This window comes from Penaeus vannamei, unplaced genomic scaffold, assembly GCF_042767895.1.
Source record: "Penaeus vannamei isolate JL-2024 unplaced genomic scaffold, ASM4276789v1 unanchor590, whole genome shotgun sequence".
Taxonomy (NCBI): Eukaryota; Metazoa; Arthropoda; class Malacostraca; order Decapoda; family Penaeidae; genus Penaeus; species Penaeus vannamei.
The window spans coordinates 55001-67500 of NW_027213594.1; the positions used below are offsets into that span (position 1 = coordinate 55001).

At 38.4% G+C, this 12500-nt stretch overlaps 2 protein-coding genes across 2 annotated transcripts in view; both read left to right on the forward strand.

The window, feature by feature from the left end:
• Positions 1-7943, forward strand: part of LOC113808544 (uncharacterized) — a 54514-nt gene extending 46571 nt beyond the window's left edge. The window contains exons 7-12 of the mRNA XM_070119730.1: positions 239-313; positions 1192-1378; positions 1828-1954; positions 2873-2983; positions 4057-4220; positions 5642-7943. Of these exons, the coding sequence (XP_069975831.1) occupies positions 239-313; positions 1192-1378; positions 1828-1954; positions 2873-2983; positions 4057-4220; positions 5642-5849 (872 nt within the window). The 3' untranslated portion in view covers positions 5850-7943. The remainder of the gene's footprint in view (positions 1-238; positions 314-1191; positions 1379-1827; positions 1955-2872; positions 2984-4056; positions 4221-5641) is intronic.
• A 1407-nt stretch (positions 7944-9350) lies between these two features.
• LOC113808543 (WAP four-disulfide core domain protein 5) lies at positions 9351-11650 on the forward strand. The gene is made up of 3 exons (XM_027359968.2): positions 9351-9499; positions 9637-9739; positions 10901-11650. Exons 2-3 carry the CDS (start codon positions 9652-9654, stop codon positions 11044-11046), a joined length of 234 nt encoding a protein of 77 aa, XP_027215769.2. The 5' UTR covers positions 9351-9499; positions 9637-9651; the 3' UTR covers positions 11047-11650.
• The last annotated feature ends 850 nt before the right edge of the window (positions 11651-12500 follow it).

Here is a 12500-nt window from a genome sequence, read left to right on the forward strand (position 1 = left end):
ACCTCATCACCACCTCACCACCACCTCATCACCACCTCACCACCACCTCACCACCACCTCATCACCACCTCACCACCACCTCATCACCACCCACCACCTCATCACCACCCACCACCTCATCACCACCCACCACCTCATCACCAAAACGAAATCCTCACCTCCACCACCTCATCACCACCGATGTTGCCAGCACCACAAGGACTCCATTTCCTAAGGTAACGCCCCTTTCTCCCCGCAGAGAAGAACCGCCCAGAAGGAAACTCAGAACCCATTTCCTGCTGGATGGACATCGTCAGGGGGGACTCACTCAACGGTACGGATTTTTTAAAATTCTCTCTTTCTTTTTCTTTCTTTCTTTCTGTTTGTCTGTCTCTGTCTCTTTCTATGTCTCTGCCTCTGTAGTTATGTCTGTCTGTCTGCCAGTCTGTCTCTTTCTATGTCTCTGTCTGTCTGTCTATTTCTATGTCTGTGTCTGTCTGTTTGTCAGTCTGTCTCTTTCTATGTCTCTGTCTCTGTCTGTCTGTCTGTCTCTCTTTCTATGTCTCTGTCTCTGTCTGTCTGTCTATCTCTCTCTTTGGGGACTTCTTTTGGATTTTGTGGGGCATTGAGAGAAATTAATTTGGTTTTATTTCTATTTCTTTTATAAGTGATACATGTTATTCTGGGGTTTGCTTTTTCCTCTTGGCTTTCACTGGTCATTGAAGAAAATTAATTTGCTTTATCATCGGAATATTTATTACCATCAGGTTATTGAATGAGATAAATTTAGAGCGATGAAAACACAATAGATTTACAGTCATTAAACAAAGGAGTAATTAGAAATTAACATTTTTTAATTGGTTTTCATTAATACTGCGCATGTGCGTTTTTCACAGAACGCCAAGCATCACTGGGCATGTTTCTGTATAATTCTTACGTCGTGATATTCTTTATAAACTTTAAACTACCAGAGAAATCACAGTCCCACGACTTCAAAATCAAAATATCTCATACATATCAAAACCCTCTAACAAATAAGCAGACGAATCTCTTAAACCTGAAAACTACTTAAACCCTCAAGAGTACCATTCCCACCCCCTATCCCATACCCTACATATCAAAACCCTCTTACAAACAAACCTACACGAATCTCTTAAACCCTAAAACAACTTTACCAACTTAAACCCTCAAAAGCACCATTCCCACCCCCAGGAAAGCCAGTCATGGACCACTTGCTCGTTGGCGACGACACCACCATGGTCCTGAAGATCCGGCAGAGCAAGGGACTCGACACCCGAATCACGTCGTGTGTGGCGCATGACGGGTCGGGGGAGCAGGCACAGGACCTCATCGACGAGCATGGGTGTGCGGTGGACGATGCCATCATGCCGCCGCTGAGGTAGTGGGGTGGAGCTGGTTTTGGGTCGCTGTAGTTGTGGCTGTAGTAATACTAGTATTGATAGTAATGATGATAAAGATGGTAATGATAGTGATGTCAGAGTATGTAGTGTGTAGGTTAATGATAGAGATGATTGTAATAATGATTATAATGATAGTAATAATAATGATTATAATAGTAATAATAATGATAATACCAATGATAGTAATAATAATGATAATACCAATGATAGTAATAATAATGATAATACCAATGATAGTAATAATAATGATAATAAAGATACCAATAACAGCTATTTTAGTGATAATAAAAATACCAATAACTGCAACCAACTTATCATAATAACTAATTCCAGAACAGCCATCAATATTATCAATATCATTACCATAACATTACAAAACCACCTGTCAATCCTACCACATGACCCTAACTTCCTCATTGCATTGCAGGATCAAGAGCAACCCCAAGACAGGTGTCAAGGTTGCACACTCGACGTTCAAAGCCTTCAAGTTCCCCGACCGCGACAACCTGCATCTCCGTTGCACCGTGCTTGTGTGCCTTGGATCCTGCAACCTGGTAAGCCTGCGTGTTGACATTCGGGGCATGAATGGAATCAGCTGATCTGTCGTGTGTTCGTTGATGTTGACATTCGGAGTATGAATGGAATCAGCTGATCTGTTGTGTGTTCGTTGATGTTGACATTCGGAGCATGAATAGAGAATCAGCTGATCTGTTGTGTGTTCGTTGATGTTGACATTCGGAGTATGAATGGAATCAGCTGATCTTTTGTGTGTTCGTTGATGTTGACATTCGGAGTATGAATGGAATCAGCTGATCTGTTGTGTGTTCGTTGATGTTGATATTCAGAGCATGAATAGAGAATCAGCTGATCTGTCATGTGTTCGTTGATGTTGACACTCAGAGCATGAATAGAGAATCAGCTGATCTGTCGTGTGTTCGTTGATGTTGACACTCAGAGCATGAATAGAGAATCAGCTGATCTGTCGTGTGTTCGTTGATGTTGTTATTCAGAGCATGAATGGAATCAGCTGATCTGTCGTGTTTTCATGATTAGAGATAATTCTGCAATTGTGAATTATTTATATTTTGTATAGGTACGAAAATGAATAGATGATTTTGGTAGATTGGTAGATAGATGGATAGAGAGTTAGACAGACAGACAGAAAAAAAACATAAGCAAATAGACATTTATTGTTTTTATTTATAGATATACACTCTACATAGATAGATGTATAGACAGGTGAAAGTATAAATAAATGAATAGACAGACAAACAAACAAACAGACAGACATAAACATATCAATATTCAGCCATCGAAAAATCCTTACATACACACAGACACACATAGCTACCAAAAAAATCGATCCACACAAACAGACAAGACAAGCAAACAAACGCACATCAATCCACACATACCCACAAGCCTCTGCCTACCACAGCCGCTTAATAACCGCCCTCCTCGCCCCCTTGCAGCCAGTGTGCGGCCGGACCTCGAATCGGGTGGGGCGGCGCATGGGCGGAACGGGCCAGGGGTCCATCCAGCCCGTGGAGGATCTGCAGGAACTCTTCTCGGATATCTCGCAGGTGAGAGAGGGAGAGGGGGAGAGGGGGGTGGAGGAGAGGGAGAGAGGGGGGAGAGGGGGTGGGTGGGGTGGGAGGAGGGGTAGGGAGAGGTGGAGGGGGGGTAGGGAGAGGTGTGGGGTGGATGGGAGGGAGGGAGTGGGAGAAGAAGGAAGAGGGAGAAGGAGAGAGAGAGAGAGAGAGATAACAGAGAGAGAGAGAGAGATAACAGAGAGAAAGAGAGAGAGAGAGAGAGAGAGATAACAGAGAGAAAGAGATATGAAAGAGAGAGAGAGATAAGAGAGCGAAAGGGAGAGAAAGAGAGAGAAGATGGGGACGCTAGAAAATGGATAAAACAACGCCACAACAAACCCTAGTCTTTGCATAGCCAAGACACACAGACCTTCACACATTTAAAACCATGAAAACAATCAAAGCAATACACCACCATAATCAAACAAAAAAAATCATAACCCAATTATACTCTAATAAATCTAATGATCTAATGATAATCTAATAAATCTAATAATCTAGTAAGAATATATTCTGATAATAATTTGACAATAATCTAATATATCTAATACATCTAACAAATCTAATAATATGATAATAATCTAATAATAAATCTAATGATAATCTAATAAATCTAATAGTCTGATAATCTAATAAACCTAATAAATATAATTAGAACTAATACATCTAATAATCTAATAAGGATCCAATGTCTTATAAATCTAATAATCTATTAATAATCTAATAAATCAAATAATCTAATAATAATATGATAAGTATAATAATTTAATAATAAATCTAATTATCTAACAATCTAATAATCTAACAATCTAATAATAATCTAACAAATCTAATAATCTGATTGTAATCTGATAAATCTAATAATCGAATAATATAATAATAAATCTAATTATCTAACAATCTAATATCTAATAAGTCTAATAAATCTAATAAATCTAATAAACCTAATAAATCTAATAACTCTAATAACTCTAATAAATCTAATAAATCTAATAACCCAACCAACCAAATAACAATCCCAACGAAGCCCCTAACACCCCCTCCCCCCCTCGCCCCCCCTCCAGCAGCGCGACCGGGGCGGCGACCGCGCTCTCTCCGGCCGCGTCCTGGACAAGGTCGAGGTCTTCAACGCGGTCGAGGTCAGGGCGCCGGGCATCGAGAGCCAGCCGGACCTCGTGAAGCAGTACCGCGTCGACCGGGAGAAGGTGGAGGCCATCGACTTCTTCAGGTAAGGGGGAAGGGGGTGGGAGTGGGGGTGAAGGGGTGAAGGGGTGAAGGGGTGGGTGGGGGTGAAGGGGTGAAGGGGTGGGTGGGTGGGTGGGGGTGAAGGGGTGAAGGGTGAAGGGGTGAAGGGGTGAAGGGGTGGGTGGGTGGGTGGGGGTGAAGGGGTGAAGGGTGAAGGGGTGAAGGGTGAAGGGGTGAAGGGGTGGATGGGGGTGAAGGGGTGGGTGGGGGTGAAGGGGGTGGTAGGGGTGAGGGGGTGAAGGGGTGGGAGGCGATTGACTTTTTCAGGTAAGGGTGAAGGGGTGAAGGGGGTTGGGTGGGGGTGAAGGGGTGAAGGGGTGGGTGGGGGTGAAGGGGGTGGTAGAGGTGAGGGGGTGAAAGGGGTGGGTGGGGGTGAAAGGGGTGGGAGGCGATTGACTTTTTCAGGTAAGGGTGAAGGGTGAAGGGGGTGGGGTGGGGGTGAAGGATGAAGGGGGTGGGGTGGGGGTGAAGGGTGAAGGCGGTGGATGGGGTCGATAGGGAGAAGGTGGAGGCCATCGACTTCTTCAGCTAAGGGTGAAGGGTGAAGGGGGTGGATGGGGGTGAAGGGGGTGGATGGGGGTGAAGGGGGTGAAGGGGGTGGGGGTGAATGTTTTTAGTTTATGTATTGGAGACAAGAATGATAGATGGTTTTATGTATTTGTTTTGTACTACAGGTTGTGTAATTTATTTGCAAAATTGTAAAAGTATTTAATATCTATGCTTATTCAAAAACTGATTTAATAGACAATGTATCTATCCATCCGCTTACCATCTATATATACACATCTATCTATGAACCATCAGTCTATCTGTCGTTTTGTCAAGCAATTAATGAATAAATAGGTATACAGAAAGGCATAGATGAATAAACAAAGAAACAGACAATGAAACAGACAGGAAAGGCTTGGATAAATAAACAAACAGACAAAGAAACAGACAGGAAAGGCTTGGATAAATAACCAAACAGACAAAGATAGACAGGAAAGGCATAGATAAACAAACAGACAAAGAAACAGACAGGAAAGGCTTGGATAAATAAACAAACAGACAAAGAAACAGACAGGAAAGGCTTGGATAAATAAACAAACAGACAAAGAAACAGACAGGAAAGGCTTGGCTAAATAAACAAACAAAGAAACATAGATGAATAACCAAACAGACAAAGATAGACAAGAAAGGCATAGATAACCAAACAGACAAAGATAGACAGGAAAGGCATAAATAAACAAACAGACAAAGATAGACAGGAAAGGCATAGATAAACAAACAGACAAAGAAACAGACAGGAAAGGCATAGATAAATAAACAAACAGACAAACAAACAGACAGTAAAACCACAGACAGATAAACAAACAACCAAACAGGAAGCAAACCACGCCCCCGCTGACGCCCCCTCTCCCCCAGCAGCGAAGAGAACATGTTCTGCGTGACGCCCTACAAGATGGTCCTCGCCTTCGGAGTGCTGCTGGCGGTCATGCTGGTGGCGCTGCTCTTCGCCCTCTACTCCTGCGTCAGGGCCAGGATGCTCAAGGCTCCCGCAAGGGCGCCGCCTCCCATCGATTCCCATAGACACTCGCCCGTAGCTGCGCCTTATTACAGATTCGCGCACTGAGGGTTGTAGATAGTGTGGCGCGACGGGGTCTGTTGTCTTTATTATTGTTGTTGTTGTTGTTTCATTATTATTATCATTATTGTTATTATTATTGTTATTATTATTATTATTATTATTATTATTATTATTATTATTATTATTATTATCATTATTATTATTATCATTATTATTATTATCATTATTATTGTCATTACGCTATTATCAATATTATATCATTTTCGTTACTATTATGAGATATGAAAAAAGTCAGTTTTTATCTTTTTTCGTTTGTAACTGACATTGGCCTTAGAAAAGAGTAAATGCCTTCAAAATATTAATATTTCCATGATAGGTACGAAGGCTATATGTATATATACGTATTCATGATTACCCATGAGTAAAGACCCTTGAGTCAATCTGGATCTTTCTTCACTTTTGTCCAAGACGAAGGTGAATTTTTGTATTTCTTTCTGTATTTCCTTCTTAAGGGAGAAATTTGAATGCCTTGTCGATAGTCATTGGCACTTATTTATGTAGTTGTTAGAGAAGCTGTAGTTTTAGCGTTGGCTGTATCATAATGAGAATACTGTTATTTTAACGGGCATTAATATTCCATTGAGTGTAGGGTTTCATTCGGGCGATTTATACGAATTTCGCCAACGGAAGGTCTAAAGAAAGGTGTTGAAATGTTGCAGAACAGTGCAAGGACAAAAGAGGAAAATGTTGCTTGTGTTATTTATTGTTGTTGTTGTTTTTTTTTTGTTTTTTTTTGCGTACTTTTCCATTATAAGTAATTATATGTGCTTCCTCGTGAGCAAATTAAAATTCTGATTGATATAAACGAAACCAATTTAATTATTGTTGGTTTTAAGAAAATATATGGCAAATGTTTTTTTCACCAAGCTGCTTCGGTTTTTCTTCTACCGGAGAGAAGGAGAAATCGTCGAAACGTAGGTGGTGGTTGCTGTAGAATCTCAGTTTGAGACGTGTATCGCGTAGCAAGGACGCACGCATGGCTACTACAGACGGACCATTCATCACTGGCTTTGAAATCCAGTGTTATCAGGAAGAGGAGGATTCCTGCGTTCATAGGAACTGTCATCTCGTGTGTGTGAGAGAGAGGAAGAGAGAGAGAGAGAGAGAGCGAGCGAGCAAGAGAGAAAGAAGGAGCGAGAGAGTAAACGAGAGAAGATTTTGAGGAATTATATACAATTTTAAGATAGTTCCGTTAATATTTCCTTTAACTGTTCTGTAGTAGCCATGTTGTACAAGAAACTTGGTCTTCCTTCGCCCCATCTCCGAAGTTGTACATCTTTCACAAGAACAATATTACTCTACAGTGTATAATAAAACATACGCACAACGCTCAGTACTCGTACGATTGTGTACCTGCAACAGCCTCACTTCCCATCAATACAGGGGGATCCTAGACGCGTTTGAAACATGTTTACGTAAGAAGTGATTCAACTGCTTCGCCAAGAGTAAGAGTCAGAGAGTAAGATGTCCAGAGGGGGCTGAGGGAACAACAAGAGACACAAAGGGTAAAGACGAAAAGCTCCATCTCTTCGGTAAAGAAAAAGTATTAATTAATGAACTAATTAAATTAAAGAAGAACAACCGTTTAGATAAGAAAAAGAGGCATAAATGAATGAAGAAAAGAGTTCATATTATTGTTTGATTGATTCGCTTGATTTTGAATTTATGTCATTTTCTTATGATTATATTGATTATATTTAGTCCATGTTGTGCTTGATAATTCGCTCGGTATCACGAGGATTAGAGTTTTGATTAAAGGAATTCAAGTTTAGAGAAAAAAAGAGGTTTAGATGATACTTAAAAAGCCAAGGATTATGATTCGAATCCTTTCCGTTTTATGTATGGTTAATAATGTTATATTGAATCAATTAATATATTCTGTTTCTCGGGTAGTCATTGTCATTTCATAATTCATCGTCATTCATATTGTATGTTTCACCTCATTTCATAATTTATATTGTATTATTTGCTTTTTCACCTTGTTTGACAGGTTGAAGATATGCACGATCTTCTGTATTGTGAAATGTGCATGTTGTATGTATTTTGTAAAACAGTATTTCAATAAAAGTGCTTGTCATATATATGCTTTACATTAATCCATTGAAAACTGGAAAAGTGAAAAATGAAAATCCTCTCCATTTTCTGAGGACACTTTGGTAAAAGATGTCTATTTAAAAAAAAGTGTTCTTTATTGCACTGCTTTAAGTGACCTGTTTTGTTTGAAGACCATTCCAATCCAATGTGTGTGTGTGTGTGTATGTATGTATATATATATATATATATATATATATATATATATATATATATATATATATATATATATATATATATATATATATATATATATATATATAAATTGGTAAGCCCTCAGGTATATACAGACGAAATAGCTATACAAATTATAGACACTCACATACATGACTTAATTACCTGTTCACACTAAGAACTTCCTTAAACCAGGGGCGTCAATGAGGTTGGGGGGGTGGGGGGGGAGACTCTCTTTGCTCCCCTCGAGGATTTTTTTTTTCTTCTTTTTTTATAAAGTTCAACTAAAAAGGTCCGGTTATGGCCTAAGAATGCCCCTGGATTAGCTTTCCTTTCATAAGCGACTAACAATAAGGTCTAGTACTGAGAAATATTTTGCGAAAGATATTTTGAAAGTGTAAACACACATGAAACATGAAATAAACACTTTATTCGATTTGAAAATGAATGTCAAAATTACTATCTTACTTCCCTCTCTGCACGCTTCTGCTGACTGGTTATTGTGTATGATTATTATTTCTATTTTCTTTTTAATTCATAATCTAATTAAATTCATGCTATTCTTTTTTTATTGATACATTGAGACTCCTGAAGCGAACCGGGTTGAATGAAAGAAAATGTAACAGTTACGTTTTCTATGAAGCAAATTTTATCGTAGACTTAATTGTTAATTTTCATATTCTTCGTTAAATATTCCAATTTTGGTTATTTGATGTTATATGAAAAATATATCCCTGAAAAAGTGACAGAAGTTGAAAAACGCCAATATGTAGGTGAAGTGATAGACAGAAAAAGAAAATAGAAATAAAAGTAAAAATACTCTCATACACACATCAATATTCTGTATTTAAATGAAATGTAGGACTACCGATGAAGTTTATATTACATGCCATATTGCATTCCTGTATATATATTTGTACTTTTCAGTTAGATACTATAAACTGCGGAATTGTGTTTTCATTTGTATTTAAAAGCGAAAGAAGAAAAAGAGTGACAGTGAGAAAGAAAAAGATTTATGAGTCTGGATTTCCCCGCTTCTCGGGATCCTTCATAAACAATAAAAAAAGAAGAAAAAAAAATACTTGATAGCTTGATATCATTAAATGTTACATATTTCGGATTAAAATTATGTTAGTATAGATGTTATTAGTCACATAATATAGGTGACAAATTAGCACATGTAAATATGCTATGTACTATCCAGGTGATATACTTTTAAATCTTGACATTCAATATCACTCGGAGACAGAAATATTCTAAGGAAAGATTTGCCATTCGATATCACCCGGACACATAAATACCCTGAGCAAGACCTCGACAACACACCTTCCAGAAGCGCGAAGCAGAGAACAAGCAAGGCGAACAGATAGGTATGTATTAATAAATTACTATATGACATTGATACATACATAATAGCCTGACGGACAGAAAAAAACGTGATAGATGACAGGAAATAGGTGTTCATTTCTCGTTAAGGAATCAGTGTTTCATGATGCTTTGTTTACAGGATCTGATTCTCAAAATGGTCAGCCTTAAGGAGGTTCTGATCGTGTCCGTTTTGGTGGGCGCTGTGGTGGTTTCCCCGGCAGACGCTGGCCCAATGGCATTCGGTAATTTTTTCTCAGTATTTAGAAAGAGAGAGAGAGAGAGAGAGAGAGAGAAAGAAAGAAAGAAAGAAAGAAAGAGAAGAGAAGAAAGAAAGAAAGAAAGAAAGAAAGAAAGAAAGAAAGAAAGAAAGAAAGAAAGAAAGAAAGAAAGAGAGAGAGAGAGAGAGAGAGAGAGAGAGAGAGAGAGAGAGAGAGAGCGAGAGAGAAAGAGAGAGAGAGAGAGAGAGAGAGAGAGAGTGAGATAGAGAGAGAGAGAAAAAAAAAAGAAAGAGAGAGAGAGAGAGAGAGAGAAAGAGAAAGAGAGAGGAAAAGAGAGAGAGAGAGCGAGAGATAGAAAGAAGGAGAGAGAAAGAGAATGAGAATGAACAAAATAGGAGTGGGAGAGAGAGAGAGAGAGAGAGAAAGAGAGAGAAAGAAAGAAAAAAGAATGAGAGAAAATTATATATATATATTATATATTGGTTTCGTGTTTTTTGCATATCTACTGTATTCTTCAGCGTCATCATAGAACCCGTCGCTACTGATACTAAGGATGCAGTTATTTGTTAAACTAGCTATGCATACAGCAGGCTATTCCATACTCCAATCTGCGCAAGAAACTAAGACATGAAGAGTGCTGTCAAGGGAGTGGAAATTAAGGCCACAAAAATTGGATATTATAAACCCTCTTGAACAAAAAATCGAAGGGAAAAGGCAGTTCGATTGTACTTTAATAAAAAAAAGAAAAAAAGAAAAGGAATTAAAGATGTTCGCCATAAATTTGTGTTTCCTGTCATTTCGCTTCTTTGCTTTGTTCAGCTTAAAAATTCCTGATAAACCTTGACTTTTCCCATTTAAATCTTATATATTTACTTCTTATCTACTGTTTTTTTTAAATCTTTATTTATGTTTTTATTTTATCACTTGAAATCTCAGGCAAACCATATATTTACGTTTTATCATTTTTTATATCTTTGTTTATATATTTTTTTATTTCATCACTTAAAATCTTAGACAACCATATATTTACATTTTATCCACTTTTTTACCTTTATCTAATTTTTCTTTATTCTATCGCTTATAATCTTAGGCAACCCACACTCTTTTATCTTTATTTATTTTTCATTATATCCATTAAAATCTCAGGCAAACCAGACACATGCTATTTTTCTTTGTTTACTTTAGACAGACCAGGAAGGTGCCGTGATGTCGGGGGGAGCGGCATCTGTGTCATAGCCGCCGCCAACTGTCGAGGGGACTATGACTGCGAATACGGCTACAAGTGCTGTCCCGTTGGCTGTGGAAGGGAGTGCATGCCAATTGCTGAATAGGAGAGTTCTGGGTCTGACTGTGCTGTGGTTTTCATTGCATGTATAGTTGTCATTAGTCATATACATAATATATGTGACAAATTAGCACACATAAATATGCTAAATTGCATGTACACTTTTATAACTTGGTAAAGTGTGCACCATGGCATGTCCAAAAGAGATGGTCAATAGAGTTTCATAAAGGGGGGTATTCCTGTGGTTGTGTATTATGTATAATTAAGCAGTACAGTGTAATGATTATGATAATAGTAATGATTTAGATAAAGGGGATAATTTATATGTACTGAATCTTGCTGTAATATAATTTGTTGGATGAAAAAGTACGTTTGTATTCTATGTGATAAGCAGTATACTTTTGAAAGCAGGATAACATTAGTAGAGCAATTTGTGATAGTATCAATATCAAAGTTACATCTGCAATCACATTCATATTTGTAGTGAAATGTATTTAAATTTAATCCAAACCATTATCCATATTTTCACCTAGGAGAATACACACTTTCATGTTGATGACGTCATCATCACGAATCTCGGTGGTGACTTTGGCTCTTCAGGAAAAGGTTATTCATTTGTGCTGATTCTTTGGGATTAAAAATAGCGTGGCTTCAGACCTTTTATTAACCTTGTTTCGGTGCTGTGACCATGTCTTTCTTTTATTTATTTATTTAGGAAGGTTGAAGTGTTTGTCATTTTTCCCCTTTTTTCATATCTGAAGAATAATTTGCAACAACAACAAAAGGCTTTCACTAATATCGTAGAGTTCATTTGCAACTCCACCCAAAATGAAGGCTGGAAGAAAAGTCCATCCTGGGTGATCTGCACTTACGTAGGAGAGAGAGAGTGAGAGTATGTGTGTGTGAGAGAGAGAGAGAGAGAGAGAAAGAGAGCATTCAAATCACTTCCAGTGTCAGTCATTCAAGTATTTCGTTCACACATCTAATCTGCAAATTTCTAATATGGTAACATACGAACCGTACTCATGTTGACAAATGTAAAAAGGTATGAATGAAAATGAATATCTTCACAATACAAGAGATGTATCCATTAAACTCTTCTCCGACAATAAATGGCAGGTGATGCGCCATAACATTCACACATTGTGTAAAGTGACTGCTGAGTAGAGATTTTTTTAGGATGACTTGTAGCGCGGGGTCTGCACTCCTGACAGCGGAAGGGTTTCTCGAAGGCGTCAGATTATGAAATACGAACAGGTCGCTGCACGGTGGATGTCCGCTGACCATGATGCTCCCTGAAATCTCGTGGGTTGAAACAGAGCGCGGGGTCTCCTGTGCTATATGGTGGTTCTACATAGCCTTTGACTTCTAGCATATTTGTTTTAGGCATTAACCATTACAGTATACGGTACAGATTGATGTGCTCCTCTGACGCTCTTGCCTACACACACACACACACACACACTTTTATTCCTGTTCGTTTTGAATTTGATGGATATA